The sequence below is a fragment of the Apteryx rowi genome, unplaced genomic scaffold (assembly GCF_003343035.1).
Source record: "Apteryx rowi isolate R43461 unplaced genomic scaffold, aptRow1 scaffold_61, whole genome shotgun sequence".
Classification (NCBI taxonomy): domain Eukaryota; kingdom Metazoa; phylum Chordata; class Aves; order Apterygiformes; family Apterygidae; genus Apteryx; species Apteryx rowi.
Window position 1 is genome coordinate 872410 of NW_020450883.1, and position 21658 is coordinate 894067.

Here is a 21658-nt window from a genome sequence, read left to right on the forward strand (position 1 = left end):
TTGTGTCTGTCCACTGCAGCACTCCAGTCATGTGAACTGTCCTGCCGTGTCTCAGTTATTCTGGTGATGTTGTAGTTTCTGACAGCATGTGCCCTTCTTGTTCTTTCTACTTGTTTTTCTCAGGCTCCGTTCGTTTGTGTGTATATGCTTGAGGTGTGTATTTACCCTAGGGGTTTCATGGAAAAAATGTGGTTTAGTTTATATGATATTTGGATTTTTTCAGTACTTAAAATTGAGCACTGGCTTAGGAAAGTGGTTTCTTCTTTGCTAGAAGACATGTGCAGTCCAATGAAAACAAAACAGAACGCAAAATAAACAGAAACATATCAGAAAGCACTTGTATGAGAAAGGCTCTTCAGATTTTTGCAAAATTTTTACAGAAGGAGGGGACCACATGTGAACTTGTGCATGGAATTAATTTTAACCTACTGAAAGGAATTTCCTTCTTAATTTTATTTGGTTTATTATATAACCGTTTTTGTTACAACAATGTATAACCAGGCTCTACATCTTAAAAAAAAAAAAAAAAAAAAAAAAAAAAATCAGAATCAACACAAAACACCTGATGGAATTGAGTGACATATAGTAAGTGTATACTTCAGTAACTGTAGTTTTGTTAGTTTAGATTGAAAACCCATGTGGGAAAATCCACTTGGAAATTTATACATAGTAGAGAATCAAATTCACTTGCCAGAGATTTATTGGTAAAAAAGATGAAGTTCTCCTATTTCATGGAGAAATAGTCCTGCTATAGTGTGAAACTCAACTCATAATCAGATAATGCCTTCCCCTTTCACCCTTTGGAAATTTAGAGTGTCAGCAAGTGTGTCTTGTTAGAGCAGTGATTAAAAAAGTGGTTGTGGTGTTCAGTAAAGTTCAAGGCACTTTGTAATATCTCTGGTGTTGCTCATTTTTTTTCCCAGTTCTCCACAATGAACAGGACCACAACTTGATCTTTCAGTTTTTTTCCAAGAAAGGGAGTAAAACTGAGTAAATCTTTCAAGAAGCTTCGTTGCTGACCTATGAGTTGCAGCAGGCTCTTCACAAGACAGAAGTAGCTGGGTGCTGAAAGTTGGCTAGAGAAGAAACCTTCCCTCCCTCTCTGTTCTGTTCCTACTATGTGCCAAAAGCCATTCAACACTGGGTCTTAATTCTCCTTCTATAAGCTTTTATTGTTTTCCAGCAGAGTTTCTTACTCCTCTGCATTAAGTATGCCAAGTTTTAATAAACACATTCATGCGCTTAAGACTATCAAGAAATACCTTGCCATGAAAGCTGTTTGTTTAATAATAATAAAAAAAGGCTTTGTCAAGTGAAATGGTTTCGGAGGTTGTATAGTGAGCTTAATCATTTAATCAGAAAACAGATCTTTAGCATGACCACTTGTATTCTCAGAAGTTTTTAGAACATGTCAGAAATCTTTTGGGCTACCCGTTTGTACTTTCCTCAGACAAGCTGATTGGCCCTGCACCGTGCAACAATCTCAGTTTTACAACTCTTTGCTTCAGTTTGCCCCCCCCCCCCMACCCCCTCTGTGTCTCCACGTGATAAAATCAAAGTTGGCATGGGTTGCATAAATGTCCCTTATTTCTTCACGTAGATTCAGTGCTCTCTAATCTAGTTTTACAATAATAAAATATTCCTACTGTTTTCAGATATTAGTTACTAGCTTTCTCAAAAAAAGGTGTCTTTACCCTCACAGCACAAGCTTTTCTGAGAGATAGTCAAACTAAATGCCATATGATATTGTTCCTGTTGTGGATTTCATGATAGATACCTGATAGGTAGCAGCTTTAATAATATTAATAGCCCTCAGTATTAAGTTATTTCCTACATGTATTTTGATTAAAGTTTCTCATTGGAAGGATCTAGCAAAGAATGAATTCTCCTGCTTTGTGCTTATCAAGTTGTGACAAAGTACAGCTCCCTATTTCTGAGAGTGGTGGAAGATTCAGGAATGAACCGATCTGAAGTTCATATTACTACATATAAGGTGACTAGATGCACAGTCATACTAGCCTCCTTCCAACCTCTTTAAGTGCTTAGCTTTAGAAATGTTTTTCTCGGGCTTATTTGCCATGAACTACAGAGAGGTAAATGCTTTACAAATGTACCTAGGAAATTTGGAGTTTTAAACCTCTGAACTAACCATGTAACTAGTTTGTAAAAGCAAAATATCTCAGCTTTGCAATGTTAATAGCATGCATCACTGTAATTTTGCTTAGTTTTAATTTATTATGAATTAATAAAAGAAATACATTGCATGACAATCAAGTAAAAAGTGAAGGTAATTGCTTTTAATAAAGACCTGAAATCCAAAGCTGAGCATTTCACATAATCTGTTACTGTCAGTAGAATTCCTAGACGCCTGTTACTTAGTGGACCAGGATACTTTTGGCTGATAAATTATGGCTTTAGAGGCATCTGTTTTGTGAGTTCTTTCCTATTTAATGTTTTTCATTGATCAGTGCAGTCAGGTCTGGTAGCTGAAACTATTTTTTTTTCACTAATGACAGAGAAAGTGGCAGTTCAGTGATGGTCTTAAACATAGAGCTTGATTTTATCTATTTGAGATAGTAATGAGACCTCTGTTTTCTGTACTGTAAGTGTTATTTGAGTAAACGTTCAAGACACCCTACTGAAACATCAGTCTTGCAAAGTGAAGTGAGCAGTGCTGTTTTTGGGCAAATAGCTTGCAAGTGGGGCAGTAAAGTGTGCAATGTACCATTTTATAGTTTCCCAACCTGTGCATTAACTACTGAACTCTAACAGTGCCCATTAAAAGTGTTGCCATGCCCTTACAGAGGTAGATGAGTGGAGTATAAGATTTGCAATACTTAATGGATCAGACAAATACTGCAAGTTAATAACCCTACCTCTATTTATGGCTAGCATTTATAGTCTACCTAAAAGCTATGTCCTTGTTGTACACTAACTGGTATTAGGAAAAAGTGCATTTTTCCTGATCTGAGCAGGTGGTCATCTTTTATTATATATTTGATAATATCAGTTTGTTTTACCTTATTACAGATGACAGAGCTACAAATATTGTTAGGAGCTATAAAAAATTATTGTATTCCCTGAGCAGCACCCTTCACTTTCATTGCATAAATAAGATGACATGTTCCTCAGTCGAACTTAAGAGGAAGTTGATTTGTTATTTGTGTGTGTTTTGTTACCCTTGTTGATGACCCAAGAGGCACTGATGACTTCCTGAAGCAGAAAATATTAACAGGGAATTTCAAACTGGGTTTAATAAGTCTGAGCATCAAGGTTGTAAGGAAGTATGTTTGGTCTATGTTTTATACAAATTAATCATTCCTTAAAAATGAACTTCATGCACTAGCTCTTCTCTCTTGCCTGTGCCTGTTTTCACTTTTCTAAGAACATTTTTATAGTTTCATTTTTAACAAGTTCCTAGTTACGCTTTCTGTTAAGTTGGCTGCTGGTAGTGTTTCCTACTAGTGATTGACAGAAGATTCTGTTCCTGGTAACACCCAGTAGCAATTGCCCTAAAATGTTTCTGATCCTTTTAATGGTTATAAAACTAGAATATGAAAGGCAAAGAAAATCAAAATCCTTATAATGAGAATTTGGCTGGGGAGTGGCAGCATTTGTTTGTAATTATTTTCTAAACTACAATAAAAAAGAATGGTCAAATTGAATATGCCTTTTAAAAATGCTGAATTAGAATTTGCATTTTATGTTCAGTTTCAGTACAAATAATGTAGTGTCAAATTTTTATATACTGTAGCTATTTGTGTGACTCAGTGATTCTCAGTAATGCTATATTACTTGGTGCCAGCTGCCCCATTTCTATCCTTTTTTTCTCTGTAAATAGGAGCTTGGTTTAAAGTAATGTGGTATTGTAGATTAGTTTTCTAGAAGGTATATTGGTTCTAGTACATCAGAGTGCATTATCTTCTTTTGGATCGATTAATAGTTAATTGCTATTTTGAAGTTGTTATTTTATTGACATAGTCAAAAATGTGATGCATTTAAATATGCATCATCTTTATATTCCCTGTTTTTTTTTTTTTAAATCATAACTAGATTTCATAATCATGGAGGAAAATGAAAGTCTTCCTGCAAAAAAGCAGTTTACACTGGGAAAGAGCTTGTTGAATTTGTTCTTTGGAGACTATTAATTCATTGATCTGTGGAGGAGTTACTATTTTATATTAAAATTACAGAAACTAAGTGTAGTTGTTGAAGAGTGTATTCAAAAATATTATAAAACTCCAGACTTGGAAAGTGGGTAAATATTAATGTCTTCCAGTAACCTGTAACTGGTAACTTTCTTAATGTGTATTACCTAGTAAAGTATAGTGCTACATATACTGTGCCTCACTGTGCTTTTTGCATGAGGAGAAAAGAAGGTCTTTTGGCTGAAGTATATGGTTTGGAAACAGATGTGGCTTTGTTTTCTGTTCTGCTAAGTTTAATCAGTTAGAATTTTGGCCTGTTAAAAGATGCAATTCAGCTCTGTATCAGTCTATGAAAAGCTGGTCTTGGAACAAGGAAAAGGCTGCTGTGTGAGTGTGTTGGAAAGGTACTGTGTGCACAAATATTATAGTTCAACAGCAAGTCTGTTAAAGAAGCTACTGTTAGGTTATCCTAATGATTAAATAACTAGATCTCCTGGTTGTTAGGGTAAGAAACAATACATATTTTTAATTGTGAACGCATTTCTTCCAGGCCTAGCTCATGATGATGTATTTTTTTGCTGTGGTTTGGAAGAGGTTAATTCAAACAGTTGAAATAGTTTGAAAAGCATTGTTCTCCGGAAAGTGTTTGACAGTTATTTACAGAAAAACAGGCAGATGGAGAGATTGACACTATAGGCATGATCTGAGGCAGTTGGGGCTTTGTAAACTTGTGAAAAGCAGATATCCATATTGAATATTTCATTGTTGAAAAAGTCTTTTTCTTTCAGAGTTAGCTGTTGTTCCTTTAAGATTAAAAGCTTGTTTTAAAAAAGCTGTAAAATGCCTGTATTCATTATTGGTCACGGATTCTGAAACAAGGACTTGCAGACATGCTGTACTCACTATTGTGTAGCATACTCATTACTGCATTCACTACTAATTATGATGAGCTTTCAGGACACATCAGAGAAGGAGTCCTGTTATTTGAAGTAGAAGACTTGGAGACATCTTCACCTAGCCTGTAATTATTACAAATCTGCTGTCTCTATTTCTCATTTTATCCAAATGCAAAATAGTTCACAGTTTTCCGGGTTTGGAGAAACTTGTGTTTTCTGGAAATGCTAGGAATGTTATTTGTGCAAATAAAAATGTTTGAGTACCAGGAATCCAGACAGAGTCAGCTGGAAGGATGGGAAACCTTGAGCACACAGTATTTAAGCTTCGAGTCAAAGCTGGCCCTAAGAGGGTCTGGAGTAGTGACAGAGGAGCTGCCTCGTGGGTATTTTTTTGGGCATGTTGTACTTCATGAAGACCTTAATCACCATTGTGGTTAAAATCCTGAAACGATAGCTGCTTACTTTAGAGCGAAAGGGACTGAGAGAGAGAGAGACTCCTTAAGTAAATTGACATCTCACAACTGTGCAAACTGATCACACCCTTAGTGCCTGGAAATGTATCTTCTTAAATGGGAAGAAAAACATTTCTTAGTCCTAAGTGGAACTGTTGCAGAAATATGAGAGAGCTTTGACATAGCTTCTGGTGAACATATGCCAGCTACCACAGTGTCAAATACTTCAATTTCATTTGTTTGCTTAGTTGTTTAAAAAAAAGGCCCTCTGGGGGAAAAACAACAGGAACTGCTGCTGGCAGCTGGGAACTCGTCATTTAGAAATGATGAAGTAGTACAAGGACGTTGGGTGTGCTTAGTTGATTACAGGATATCTGTGAGACACCTATAGGATGTACTGAATAAAGGAAATGCAATTCTAGATACTAGTGTTTTTTCTTAAAACTAGAATTAAAGAGTATTAATGCCATTGTAGAGACCCATAGTAAAACTAATCTGAAAACCTGTACAGTTCCTATCGTATATGATCAAGAAAAGTTAATTCAAAAAGATGTTGAAAAGTTAATTCAAAAAGATGTTGAAAAGGGAGAACTTTCATATGAAAGCATACTAGAAAACCTTGTTGACTGGAACAGGGTCCAATAAATAGCACAGACATGGAAGCTGGATTGAAAAGCAAGCTATAACATTTTATCTTTCTGTTTTTTTTTTTTTTTTTTCCCCCCTGCAGGCATAATTCCTGTATCGTTTGGGTGGGCACAAAAATACACACTGCACTCAAGCTGTGGGTGCAGTCCCACTAAGTCCTTTGGTCCCATTGCAGACCTGGTGGGTTTTGAAACCTTGTCCTTGCAAATATGAAAGTGTTCACCTGGACACAAATATGAACCATTCAAATAGGCAATCTATGATTCTGTTTAGACTGATATCAGAAAGAGATGTTTCTGCATAGTGGAAGTGAAATTCAAGATTAGGCTTACATAGGAATAGCTTGGGAAAAACATAGCTGAATACTTGTTCTGTTCTTAGTATTAGAGCTGGCAACCTGGTTGTCCAAGCAGGGAAAGAAGTGGTGTAGGTGTGATTTCATTAACAACTGCAAAAGCATATAGCAAGAATGAATTAGACTTTTTTTTCCAGACGCACATGAATGCTGACTTGCAGAGTAGCAGAACAAGAAAGGGCAAAAAATTGACCGTTTAGCTTCTTGTGCCACAGAAATCACCATCTTGGTTCTGCTACTTTTCTGTCATTAGAATCACCTGAAATTCTGCTTCCTTTAAGCTGGAATATTCCTACTCATGATTCCCAGAGTAGTGGGGACTGGAACAATCTATTTTATGTTTGGATCCCCAGTAGTAAAATCTCAGCCTGTCTAAAAGCTGTCCTTAAAAAATGGGGAAAGAACTGGTGCATATTTAAAGAGATGGCTTTTAGTTCTTATAATATATTGCATCATTTATTTTTTCTTTTCTTCTCTTTTTTTCCCCATATAATCAGCCTGCAAGAAATAAACATTAAAAGAAATAATCCTTATGGCCCTGCCCTCATTTGGTAGGTACCTAACAGAAGATACTGGTTGTGGAATTTCCTGTAGTAATTGTAGGCCTATTGTTCAGTGATTCGTTTCTGTCTGCTTGATACTGTGCCCAAGGAAAACTTGGTAGAGCTTTTTAGCACTTCAGTTTACTGCACTTGACATCCTCATTAAAAATGTTATGCTAAAAAAAGGCAAGACAAAGCTTAGAATAAATCCGTTGCATTTTCTTCTGTGTTCTTTCACATGTAATAGTGAAGAAATTGTAAATGATTGCTTTGCCTTTTCAGAGTATAGAGTGGTAGAAAAGGTGGTATTTCATAAGTACACATTTCACAGAAAAATGATTTTAAGAAGACTTGCATCTCATCTTAGAAAGTTCTTCTATTTTTTCCTACAGTACACAAATTTCACATGTGTTTGTGATGAATTCAGATAAAAAAGCAATGCTACTGGCCCAGGTTTCAATCTTTATTTATAATTTCTTTTCACTGAGGTTTTCTTCCATTTCTCCCTTGAAGCCAGTTTTATTTTCCCCTTAAGCCACATATATTCATCAAGCATCTGATTCCACAAGGCATGTTGCATCCTCGGCTTCTGCTGAAGTCAATAGAAGCTGAAAAAACTTTTCATCTTCTCAGAAGTTAGATCAGGCTTAAAGGTAACTTATCATAGAATGTATTTCAGAGTTCCCTTGTCTTCCCTATTGTGATTTTTTGATTGTGCAAGTCTTGAGATTAAGCTACTAGTTCTTTTTCAGTAGGATTGGTTATAGTTGAAAAGAACATCAAGCAGCCTTTCCCTTTCTGTGTCATGTCCTCCCCTGAGGCAGGTCGTTTAATGTTCACTGCATGTGTCTGTTAAGCATTAATTCTTTAACTGTATTTTAGTGAGAGAGAGCAATATGGTATGTTTCAGTGCAAAAAACTTAATTCCTACACAAACATATGGCATAGAATTATCTACTTAAAGATGGAACAATTTGATAATAATTTGGTAGAGTGACATCTGCACAATAAAATAAGATGCTGATCACACTGGAAAAGTGAACACAAAAGTTTTATTCTAACTATTCTGACATCATCAGAAAGGCATTATCATTCCTCCATGGAATGTTTAAAATTTAATGATCTAATTTGGTCTTATCACATGTAATATAAATAAAAAATAACCTTATTAAGTATTCAGAGACCTATGCTGAACACAAAACTTTTAAGTCCTATTTTCTAGAATTTGGACTTTAAACACTTACATATGTTTATCAGGGAATCAGAAAAAAATATTAGAAAAATAAGAATTATTTGGTCAGTTCCATCTTTTAATGAAGTTGTTTATATTGAGCTTCTATTCTCTGCATAGTTTATTTTCTTCTCCTGTTGGTCCGGCAAATAAGTCAAAAAGATATGTAATTTGGTATTTTAGCTTTCAGGGGTAATCATGTTAACACAAACATGTAATTACAGCTTTCTCCAAGATCAAATGAGAATGATGATTCTTTGAGGGCAATATGAAGTGTATTTTGCCTTTTGTTCTGTATTTCTAAAGTTAGTTTCCCCACTTCAATTTACTGTGTCAAACAGCCAAGGAAAATGGCTTTTGCATTTCTTAATGGACAGCTATTGCTCTTCACATTTTTTTTTTTTGTGAAGGTAGAACACATTTCTGTGCATTTTCTTCTTGACAGTTAATAGATCACAACAGGAAGGCTCTTTTCAAGACATAAATACAAGAACTGCCTGTAGAGATTTCCTTTTACACACCTAAATTAATAACCTTTATTTTTTTGTCATGGTATAAAACATACAGTTGTGGTTTTTGGAATCAGAAATACAACTGGCCGGAATGAAGTTGAATTATCTTAGATTGGTCTTTTCTCCCTGCCAGTCTAAGGAACTGATACCAGCTCATTTATGGTAGATTTCAGGATAGCTGCAAGTCTGGATAGAACATCTTGTGGAAATGTATGGGACTGTTGAAAATGAATACAGAATTGAATTAGAAATGCTTTTCACTCTTTGGGCATGTTCTATCTCATTAATAGATTTTCACAGATTAAAAAACAACCAGCATACCATACAGGACCATTTTTTGGGTCTGTTGTCTTTCTGCCAAATACAGAACTGCTGTTAAGACTTTTTTGAGGGAAAAATATGTAACATAATATTCCTTTGCATTTAATGTAAACAAGAGATTTCTCTCAAATTAAAGCCTTTAAATTTCAATAACAGTTTTATTTATTTGAGGTGGAATAAATTTATTTATTTCAAAATGGAATAAAATCAGTAAAAGAGTATCTTTTATGGCTTGTAAATATAAATCACAGTAATGTCAGCCCCATATGCAGTTTTGTGTCTATTTGATTAAACCGAACATCGTTAAGGAAGTGTCAGCATCAGAAATGCAATATTTAATTTTTTCTGCTCGCCCAAAATCCTTGGCTAAAAATATTTGTGTTTAATATCCTAGATGAGCTGATTATGAAGAGGTAAAGCTGATTACCTGATTATGATGCAACCATCAAGCGGCCACTGTTAATGAACTATTTATCCTGAATTTGGGGCCCAATCCACAAGAAGCTAGCTATATTTTTGTTTTGCCTACAGAAGTTTCACTAGTTTACTGGACAGTAGGACTGCAGAAGTTCTTTATCACCTGACACTGTTGTGGGGAAAATATCTCCTACTCATTTGATGTAATAAGCAGTGCATCATACTGTCACTCTCTCACAAGTAGAATCCTGATCTTTTGTCAAAAAATAGGGAACAATGTTGGTAGGAATTAAAATTCGTTTAGAAAGTAATTACTGAAAGAAGGCACATAGGTCTTAGATGATCATTTTGTCTCCTACTGTCCCCCCCCTAAATGAATAGGGATAAAATGATACATTTTCTTTATTGCATGCTGTTTAATTAAAAAAAAAGGAAAAGGGAAAAACTTTTATAAGCATAATGTTTGGTAAGAGCAAAGTTGTCATAACATAGCATGGTGCCTTTTGAATCTCCTGGCTCTAAATAAATGATCAGTCCTTAGTAACATTTTTGAGAAGTTCCTCCTGCTGAAGCATACATAGCCCTAGCTAGAGAATGTTAGCTTTCCATTTTTACTTACATAGCCTTTTGCCATGTCCACATTAGGAAGGTGTTTTAATAACTTTGCTGATTAATAAATATGTTTAATTGTATGCAGATTTAAAAATATCAAAGCATAGTGAAGAGGGAAGGCAGGTTATGGTCTCAGCACACTTGGCATGTCAAGAATCATTGTTGGCTGCTTCCTAATGAAGACAAATCTGCTTTGAGCATACTTCCTCAAAAGCACCTAAGGCAACTAGCTGTGGTGGTGTATTTTTTTTAAGGGGAATAAAGAGGTTTATAATGCAGTCATCAAGCAAAGACACTAATGAGACTTTCATATTTTGCAGCCACACAGAATGTCTCTGGTAATATCAGCTTTCCAGCTTCTCTTGCTCCTCCGGATGACTGGAAGATCTTGTGTGTTAGGAGTATGGGAGAAAGACCATGCATGTACATGGCCATATCTTGTTTTAGATAGTTCCATGACTTTTGATTCTGAAGTATTTTTAAATGTGCAGTAGTATATGAGAATAATACTCTGCAATGCCAAACTTTTTTTGTGTTTTGTATTTACTGGAGAGCAAAACACATTCCTGCTCAACTAATGTGTTACAAAGTCAGTCTCAAAATCAGAAGTAGTGGTCTTTCACATCTGTATAATTTTAATTATTGGTGCAGTCTTTGATACTACCAGACATTTGTTGAACCAAAAACATGGAAAGTAATACTGGTACTCATAAATGTTTTTCCATTTCATATCTAACAGTGAGCCTCAGTGCCCAGCACTGAGCTACATATACCAGCTTGCTATTCATTCTTACCTATTGTAAGACTTGGTGCTATATAGTTTGCTCCAAGTCTCATTCTCTCCTGTGGAGTGGTGAAGGTAAAAACAAAATGAATGCTTGTATTTTAGACAGCTGTAGAATTAACGTGCTCTGCTTCTACTGTTCCCTGAAAAGCCTGACTACCACTAAAATGGAATTGTTAGAGCATTTTAGGGAATGTTCTTGCCCTATCCATTGTTGCCAGCATAGGTACCATGGTCACTAGGGCAATATAAACACTTAGGTAAATAGTTAAGTAAATTACCTGTGGCAAGAAGCATGTAGGTCATCATCTGCTGTCAAGTCATTATCATTCTTTTAGAAACCTTAAGCTAGATTAACAAAAAGGTCTATGTTATCAAGATCATTGTGCCTTCATCTTTTCTTTCACTTGAGTGAAAGGAGATCCAGTTACTCTGAATGGCCTGTTATTTTTTTTAATTAGGAGTTTAAATTGATCACAAGCTCAGTTTACACTGAGTATTTCTGTTTGTCATATGTGTTAGCTGGAAACTCGTATTTTCCAGTAATGGGTTCAATTTTCCATGACTATTGGCAGATGTTTCTCTTGGATCTTTAATGACAATGATGTATTTGTTGATAACCCAGTACTTGCTAGAAGGGGCTTTACTTCGCATCAGTGAATCTGTTTTTTTGTATGAGAGCCTCCGTCAACAGAAACATATTCCATTTCTTCAAAAAATGTCTAGGGGTAGTTTCACCATTTTTTGAATGCATGCTTCATGCGAAGAATTTTCTTTTGGTTCAGCTACTCCTTCCTCTTTGCTACAGGTGAGATACATAATGCTCTGGTTACAGTCTTTTGGCTCTCATATTTTTACAAGTGATATATTTGGGTAATTTTAATAGTTGAGCCCAATGTTCCAATATACTAACCATAACAGTTGGGTTGGGAGTAGATTTCGTTCTTTTAGCACCATTACTATTTTAAGGTTCAATTTGCCTTTTTAGTACTCTGGTAGGAACACTTGAGGGGCTTCCTTCGTAGGCCTCAAGATTGTTTATAGCAATACCATTATGCCTGTGTCAGTGTCTGAGTTGATAAATGAGCAAGGGAGTTTTTGATGGGCTTTCCACACAACTTTTATGTATTAGAGGAAAAGTCATAGTGTATTCTGCAGTTTCTGCCTTTCTGTAATTTTCTGTCTCTCTTCTTCCCTACTTTTGCAAACCCCGACAACCTGAATCTCAAATGCTTTGTTGTCAAATGACAACATAGTATTACTTGCCGCCACATGGTTAACTGGACAATGACAGAAAATGTTTTTTTCCCCAAAGGTGGTGTTCTGCTTGGCCTTGAAGATGAGAATTTTCCTTTTTTTTTTTAATTTTAAGATTTTTGTCATTTTAATATAAAGTAATAAAGTAGTGGGAAAACCAAAACATTATGTAAAATTCTGCTAGGATATTGGTATAAGACTTCCTGAACAGGTTATGTTGGTAGCAGGCCTGACTATGCTTGTGCATAAGGGGAAGTTTCAAACAAATGTAGGATGCCAAGTTGTTTTCTTACAATATCACTTCAAAGTTGGAGAGGATAAATGGGGTAGAAGTACATGTGCTGTATGAATTCCCACAAAGTTAAGAAATGTCCTTTTTACTATTCAGTATCAAAACTTTTATTGTTAACAGAGGAAAATTATAGTATTTTAGTATTTTACTTAGTACTTTAGTATAATTAGCACCTTAGTTTTAAGGGATGCTATAAATAAATATAAAAGATGTAATTCTCATCTGGAAATAGTTTCTTTTGGTTAACTGTAATCGAATTGTAGGGTGCTTCATGTTCTGGTAACATTACTCAGAGAATTTCAAGTGGCCAGCGAATGATTTAGTCAGAAGAGATGCATCAAATATATCAGGTGACCTTGCTTATTACATATCACTGTTAAATAAATAAGGTTTTCATAACTGATAAAGGTTGATGTTTTAAAAAGCCAAATAATTAGAACAAATCCTTTGAAAATTCTGTGTTCACGAAATTTTTAATACTGGAAAGCTTTCATAGCTTTCTCTATTTGAAAGCTGAACAATGCCATCAAGTATAGAATTTCCATTTTTCCCCATTAAAATGTAATTGTAGCCACAAATGATATACAAACAATATCATGTTATTTAGTAATTCTGTTCCTGTTTGGATATTCCAAATAATTTCTGTGTCCTTAACTGACTGAAAGATACCTCTGTTATTTTTCAACTTACAGTAGCCCTGAGGCACCAAAAAAAGTGAAAAAGAGGAAGTTTGCATGTCATTAACAGAACAATTAATTAATTAATTAACAGAACAAATGAATGTCTGGTAGTGAGCCAGAAGAACCATACCCTGCATTTCTGATTTCAGGTTAAGTTTACATTGCTGGTAGGTTTTTGGGGGGGAATATGAATTTGGCAGGGAGAGATGTGAATTAAAACCTAAATAAATATGAACCAGGAGTTACTGAGGACATAATTCAACATATAATTAAGTCAAGCATTAGCTCCTCTGACTTTAAGAGACTTGAAGGTAGATGTTTGCGGTGATGCAGTTCTTCAAGGCTACACTGAAGATACTGAAATGTGTTCCAACTGAGTGGTTTTTGTTTGCATTGTTTCTGACAGGATTGCTATTTGTTTTTAGGAGGGTTGAAGATACTTTTTTATCGCTATACCTGATTTCTTAATTAGGATTTAAATAGTAGTAGAACATTTTATACCTATTGTCTATTTTCTTTCCATCTTTTGTTAAAAGATAAGCTACATTAATGGATAGCTGCAAATTATTTGAAATTTCTTTTTTTTCCCCTGCCTTTTAAAATACATGTTGGAATCATATCACTATTTTCTTTCTGCCCTGTGTTTTTTTGGTTCTCTGTAATAGAATTGGAGCTGTCAAAGAGAACCATGAAAAACTGTTATTTTAAGAACTCTGGGAAAATCATTCTGTTTTCCTCTGTTCAGTTCAGAAATAAGTTACTCTTGGAGCAGGGAACTGAAAATCAAATGTATTCTAGTCTCAGTTCTGACTGTGACTTGTCTTGTGACCTTGAGAAAAGAAGCATTTCTATGGTCTGGTTTCTTCCTTTCTGTTATCAGAAAGAAAAATCAATATTTGCAAAGCATTCTGAAATTCCTGGAATTAAGTTGTATAGAGTGCAGATTTTTTCATTATCTGTTGGGAGGTATATAGGTTTGTTAAATATTGTTCTACTGCACTGAGCAAGAGTACAAACAAAGTGTCTTTGGGAAATGTAAACTGGATTTAAGAATTGTATTTGCTGAAAAATGATTCAGTATATTGACAGGCTAGAATAAATCTATGCTACTGTTAATTCTTTTCAATTAAGAAAAACGCTTAAAAATTGGAATCATGTGGCTATTGCAATAACAAACAGCAAAAATGGCTGACCCACTTAGCCTGCTATTTGACATACCACTTAGAGATGATGGAAAATGTACATGAGTAATTAATTTTGGGGCTCTAATCTTTAAAAACTGAGCCAAACTATGACAAATATTTATCATATACCTTAGAGGAACTTAATGAATATAATGGTGCTTTACATGCTTTGTGTAAGACTAGAACACACCTTTTCTTTCTGCTTTTGTCTACTTCCCCCAGGCAGAAGTCACTATGTATTGTGATTTACCACTGATAACATTAATTTGTTGTTTCTAAAATCCCATAGTACAATGTTCTGGACACTAAAAGGTGAAACCTGAGAAGAATGTATCTTGATCATGACATTTTAGAACATCTTGAAAATGTTTAGAAAAAACTTATTTTCTGCACTTCTAAAAAGTAATGTATTATTTTATTGATAAAAGGTCAACTTGCTCTACCCTGTTTTCTATACTGTGCTTCATAAGCAACATTCTGGAATGCCCAGTAGTGTCAAAACATTACATGAGTCTAACTGTATCTAGTTTTCAACATGATCCATTTGTGAGCCATATCAGGTATAAATGCAACTATAATTTTTAAACACAGCAGCCAGATTTGGAACCTTGTAAAGTGCAAAATGTGGTGAAAAAATTGCACATAGCTATACTTATCTACTTGTATTGCTGTGAATCTTTATTGTTATTAAATTTAAACATGAAAATTAGAGCTTTCATTTAAAAAATAGTTCTGAATGACCTGACCTTTATTAGACTTACTGAAGTAATTAGTAGCATTAATAGTGATATACAGAAAATTAATTGTGCTGGAAAATGGTCTTAAGAAGTGCAATGAAGGTAACAATTTTTATTAGCCAACAGAAAAAAAAACAGCCCAAAATTACAGGAAAAACTTCTTATTTTTCAGCCTATAATCTTATACCAAGTGTGTATGTCTGTGTCCTGCTTCCCAGAACCCCCTCAAATCTGCAACATGTGGAGTTCTAATCTGAGGCTTTTCACAGGTGGTAATAGAAATATAATTTTCAAATTTTAACCCAAGGTACCAATCTTTTCGAGTCTATCCGGAATAGAAAAGGAGCATTTCCTGTTACTGTATTTCCTGTTTTACTGTCCTCTTACATACAGTATATTAATGACTATTGCTCTGACAGAACTGCTAAGCTAAGGAGATAATCCGTTTGTTTAGAATTTCTGTACTTGGGTCATTTGTGAATTCCTTTTTTATGCTTAAAAGTAGTATATTATTCTGCAAGTATATCCATGACAATGTCTCTGGAACTCAGATAATCAGGATGAGGAATCAGATAGTAATGGGCCTGCGTTAGGTAACCCACAAATGCTATTTATTGTTCATAATGCAATATGTATATTACTAATACACAGAGTGTTTGTTGTCTCGCTTCAGGAGACATTTTAAAATTGGTTAATTCTATTCTGTTTCTCTATTACAAATGGAAATTAATTTATTTACACTAAATTCTAACTTCACAGGGCCAGAATCCTTCTGATTTAAAAGGCAGGCACTACAAGATAATTTAAGCTAAGGAACAAAAATGCAAATCCAATGGAAATACAATCCAGATGTACTCAGCAAAGAAGGGTGGGTAGAGAAGGAGATGAAGGACAGAGTGAGTGCATTTGACACTCAGCAGAGAGATAAAGACTCTAGGCAAAGGGTGTTTGTGAACAGGTATCAGGGATGAAAGGAGAAGTGAATCTGTGCAAAAGAAGAGAAGAATTTGGGGTAGATATATGGAGAGAAATCAAGGTGGAGAGAGAAAAGTTAATAGCCAATGATTACATCTTCCCCGGGGTAAGAGCAGTGTCAGAAAAGTTACCAGTGAAGAGTTTTAGAGTGACTGGAAACACAGGGATAGTGCAGTTGTGGAAACTCAAGGAACTACTTTCAAGTTACATTAAAAAAACAGTAGAGAACTTTAAACAATTGTCTTATGCAAACGTCTTTTTCTCATTTTAGTTGTACTCAAACTGGTTGAGCCATTTTTTCATAGGCTTTCAGAAACCAAGTTTCTTCCAAAACTGTTACAAGACACAGCATGTCTAGAAAGACACAAACAACAGATGAAGGACTCAAAACAGAAATGTGTTTCTTTTGCATAGTCTAATATTCCTTGTTTTCCAGTTGTGTTGAAATTTCTGTTAATGGTAATGTTGCTTTAATTATTTTCTAATATTAAAAAATGGGTTTTCCTACTTTTCAGTTGGCAGTGATATTCAGTTCTGACTGTAACAAACATGGCAATATCTATTGCAACAATCCTACTTTTTTGCTTAAAATTACTGGCAAATAGGTGTCAAAACTTGAAAAGTGAGAACACTGCCCTGTGTATCTGTTTCTGTGATGAGAACCTAAACGTAGAGTTCAAGAGCTGTAAAATCACCCAACATGTACATAAAGCCTCTTCTCTCCTCTTGCTGTCCATAGATGATATTTCTCTCCATATCTTTACCTGTCTCCAGCAAGTTCCTTAATGACATTCATGTATAGACTGATGTCTAGATTACATTTTGAATTTTATCAGTTTTCTCTTCTGCACCACTTACTCTTACTTAATTCAGTGATTTTTGGGTCATATAAACTAGAAAATAGTATAGTTAAAGGGGTACCACTGACATGATAAAGGGAAAGAAGGGTTGAGAGGCAGGGCATTTAAGAAAAGATGGATTTCTTTCAGCTGTATCACCCAGTGTTTCTATTATCAGCATTTCAATGATGCTTTAGAGGAAAAATGGCCGTTTTTTGAAGTGGCATCTGGCATTGAAGGAATCAAGTCTACATTTTTATGTTTTTTAATATAAATGCAGTCTTTTTGCAGTGGGATGTGTAGGTGGCATTTTGTGTAAATGGAAAATAGATTGGAAATAGGATTCAAGAAAAGAATATATTTTTGGAAATATACTGTTTAAATATTAGACTACATTTTAAATATTGCAGAATATTTGCTTATGCATATATGAATACAAATAACTAATTTATTGGAAATATTTTGCCCTAGTATGTACCTAAAACATCATGGAATATATAAAAAGAACCTTTAAAGAGTGCTGCTTACAATCTTCTTTTTTTTGTATGACTGCTTATGTCAGGGAACTGAGTGTACTCTCTCTGACTTTTACCAAAAGAACACTTGCTTTATTGAAGCTTGCACAGATGGATAACTGATATCAAAGGTTTCTGCAACAGTGCCTACAAGTTGCCAGAAGGTCAGTGTGAAAATATATCACTGCCTGATTCTGTAGCAAAGAACAGTTATTGTTGCTATGATTTATTAAATTCTGTTCTTCTAAAAGCAGTACCTATCAAGCACTAGTTCTACAGGTAATCTGCAAGAAATAGGTCCAGTTGTAGCACCTTTAAAAAGAAGTTTATCAAAATACACCTTTACATTTTTAAAACATGATTATTTTAGAGTATTGCAGGAAGACTGGATTACAGTAAGTGAAATAATCTTTTAAAAAGTGCAGTTGCTGTTGAGTTGAAAGAAGTATCTAAATTATTTTATGTGCATCTCTCCAGTAAATATGTCATTGCCTCTCTACCATGAAGAAAGCTTTAATCATTATAGACAGTTAGGAAGGTACATCAATGAACAATGACTACATCATTTTTAGAGAATCCTTTTGGATGGGGATGTATACAACATAAAAAGATTATTACCAGTCTTATGCTTTCCTCATTCTGCTAATTTGTCTGTTACATGTTTTCTAGATATCCATTCTCTATTTACACGAAAGAGAACTTTTGAAGATTTCTCGACTGTTATTCTTGCACATGCTGTCCCATAGGTGTAAAAAGCAAAATTTTACCTACAGCATGCAATTGCATCATGATTTAAGTGGCTCTTTTTTCTGAAATACTTACATAAAGGAGGGGCAGTGCAAAGAAAAAAGTTGCCTAACAAGAAAATTTCCTCTAAGAAATGCTTCTCCCCACCTAATAGTCAAATATTAATAGTAATAGTAAACTGCCTATTTGCTTTCCATTGTAAGATATGAAACTGTGTGCAGAATGAATATTTTTTATGGTCATTTAAAAATCCAGTGATTTTTTTCTGGTGAAAGAGTTTGATATTAATGATAAGAGTATTAGACAGACCCTTAAGATATGTTCTTGATTCTTAATATATAAAATGTTATTCAAGAACAGTTCTTAGATACTAGCATAGGTGTCAGCAGGTCAAAATGTGGCAGGTCAAAAGATTAATCATACCTTTACCTCAGTGAAAGTTGATAGGGAGAAACTCTCACTATTTTAAGAGGTGTCTAAATATGTATCTAACATGCATAGTTCTAGAAGCTTGGTGTATTCCTTACTATTTTTGAGGATCAGAGTCCAAAATGGGAAGAATTTCATATTTTAGTACAAAATATGTGTTCTTTATTTCCTTCACAAATAACATAGGTCTGAAAAAATTCTTTTGGTCAAACATATATCTTGTAGGCAATTTTCTATTATTACAAATATATCTCATGTTTAGTTACACCAATTAATTAAAGTGACTGAAACATTTTTCTTCCAATTCATTACTATAAAGGCCTTGCAGCTACTAATAAATGTTATTTGAATTATTTCCCTTCAAGCTGTATCCTTATGCTAGGAAAAATAATGATGATGATGATGATAACATCAAAGTATTGCAATGTAGTTCTATTCCTGTAAGTATTTTGATCGTCATACTGATCTTTAATTGAAGACCATGTTTCAGCCTAATTCTACTGTATACAGAAAAGAATTCCATCCACTGCATAAGCTATGATGTTTATCTATCCCAACATCAGCTGTTTTTTACATGCTTTTTATAGGTAAAGAGCATATGTTCTCAGTAAATAATAGTTTATCCATAGAAGGGCTGGTGTTATGTGGACAGTAATACCTACCATTCTCTCACTTTTTTTCAATGTATTTCAGTCTTCACCAGAATGTTCTAGGCTTATTCATTTTGTCATTTTTCCAGTGACTCTGCCACTGAGAGGGCTGTTGGATGTTGGGGATTACTCTTACGGTGTGAACGCTGGCAGACAGTGATCTGGGACAAATTAGGTTTGTACGTTTGTTGGGGTGGGTTATCATTCTTTCTGTCATTTTACAAAAGAAGTGACTTTTAATTTTTCTGATTTTACTGATTATTTGAATGTACTATCTGACAACTTTGTTTTTACATTTGCTGTTAAAAATGTGAGGAGATGCTTCTAAAATTATTGTGATCTGTGAAAATACTGTCTGAGTATTTTAGTAGAAGGACACATGGTCCTTTGCGTTTCTCCCCAGAGGCTTCTTCAACAGAATGACATTGTTTTGTCTTGGAGAGTGAGGCTTTCAGTAACTCCTTTTTCTTAGAAGCAGGAAGCCATGTAACTGTCAGCTACAAGTCAGTCAAATGGGAAATGAAGAAAGAACATGAAAAACCATCACCACCACCACGAAGAGCAAACCCCCTCCATGTCATTTATCAATGCAACATACTTGTTTTGGCACATTTTAGGGAAAATGAGTAAAGTGGTTTTCAGAATGTATCTCTTTCATTGTGTAATAAGATGCTTTCAAATATTTCCAGCCTTTACTTTCAAATATTTCCAATCTTTAGTGACTAGAAGCTTAAGTGTTCTGTATTTTTGAGTGAGCAGTAATGGTGTTGAGTGTGTTGTTTCTCCTTTACCTTTCATGCAGAAGTATATGTTTTTGTAATAGTTTAAAAACTTTTTAAAAATTCAATAGTATTACTATTATCTGATTGCTCTTATTAAGTCACTTACAGTAGTACTATTAAAATCCATCATGAAAAATTCAGATTACTGGAAGAAGGAAATTCTGTGCCTTATTTAGATATAGTTTATCATGAGATTTTTCTTACATTATTGTTCCATCATAGAATGTATTTTTCTTGATGGACTTTCTTCTTTGATACATCAACGCTGGCTTAAAAAATGGCTCTTTTCCACACTGCTGGAAGTCGTGATGTCTAACTGCAAAGACAGTTATCATCAAAATTGTTTACTTAAATAACCATTTGTCATCAGTGTATAGCAATATGACTTGAATTTGAAAAGATTTTCTGTCTAAATGAGGAGAAAATTCAGTTTCACTTAACTTATGTTACAAATTTTGCTTTTAAAAATGAAAGATATTATGGTGGAAATTCTGTGCAACTTCCCACTATCCAGAAGTGTATCTATTCCTTTTCTGTTACTCTTCATTGTTACTGATCAATTACTGTCTGAATGAGAGGCGCTATTCAGAATAATGTAAACTTTTACAGAATATGTTTGTGCGTGTGTGTACATACATATATATATAGATGTTGTTTGAAAAGAGAAAATTTTAATCAGGTATTTTTTGGTGAAAACTGTCATGAAATGCAGTTTCATTAATGTTTTTAATAAAATTGCAGTTTCTATGTTGATTTTTTTCCCCTTATTTTACATTCTTGCTCCCATTAGACAGCTTTATTATGGGCTTTATTATAATGTATTGATGCTGACATTTGGGTGAGTTACGCCAGCCTCTTCAGTAGAATGTGGGATTTAATCAAAAGTCAGGTTTTAAACATGCATATTAAATAAAGTGTAGTTTAAAAATAAGAAAATTATTGTTCTTTGTGTAGGCTTTATTTGTTATAAACTGAATCAGTGAATTCTTAAAAATAGAAAAGTTTAGAAGTAGATTCTTTTAAAAATGTAATTTAAACTTTCCAGTATCTTGTGTCAAATTCTGCTGAATTGTGCCTATTGCAGTGTTAATAATTCTGCCCTTCTAGCAAAAATCAGGCTGAAGTGTATTTCTGGTATCAATGATAGAGGGGTTAAAGTTCTCTATTCACATCTTTGAACTGGGGTCCTAATCCCAGCTTTGTCTGTACTCTGAAGGGTGAGTTGCGCAGGGATTTTCCACTCCCAGTGTATATAACTGGGATGGTGATAGAGACTTTCTTGAGAGAGTGCTCTAATATGTGCTGTTGACAACACACAGTTATGATCTAATATTGTAATGTGTGAAATGAAGCTGTACTGTTAGTATTGGATATGGGTGTAGCATACCTTACTTCCTTTTGTAGCCCTGGAGACCCTAGGCCATCATAATGCAGAGCTGCCCCTTCTTGCGTTCAAAATGTGATAGAACATAATGTAAATTCAGTAATCTTTCCTTCATTTAATCCAAAAATGAATGTGTCAGACTAAAATACTTCCAAAGGCTGAATTGCATTACCTTCTGAAGCAAGAAAACAATGTTCCTGAGAAGTAATGATTTTAAATAATGAAATAATACTTTATTTGTATGCTTAGGTTTGGAAAGCTGATCAGTA

At 34.4% G+C, this 21658-nt stretch overlaps 1 protein-coding gene across 19 annotated transcripts in view; it reads left to right on the forward strand.

Moving 5' to 3' along the window:
- The window catches only part of KDM4C (lysine demethylase 4C), a 266672-nt gene that overhangs the window by 119507 nt on the left and 125507 nt on the right, over positions 1–21658 (forward strand). The window contains exon 9 of one of the 19 annotated variants that reach the window (XM_026083625.1): positions 19313–19364. The exons of 17 other annotated variants lie outside the window; for them this stretch is intronic. In XM_026083625.1, coding sequence (XP_025939410.1) covers positions 19313–19315 — 3 coding nt within the window. In that variant the 3' untranslated portion in view covers positions 19316–19364. Of the gene's footprint in view, positions 1–923; positions 969–19312; positions 19365–21658 lie in introns of those variants that run through there. One more of the 19 variants, XM_026083623.1, reaches the window with a different exon arrangement.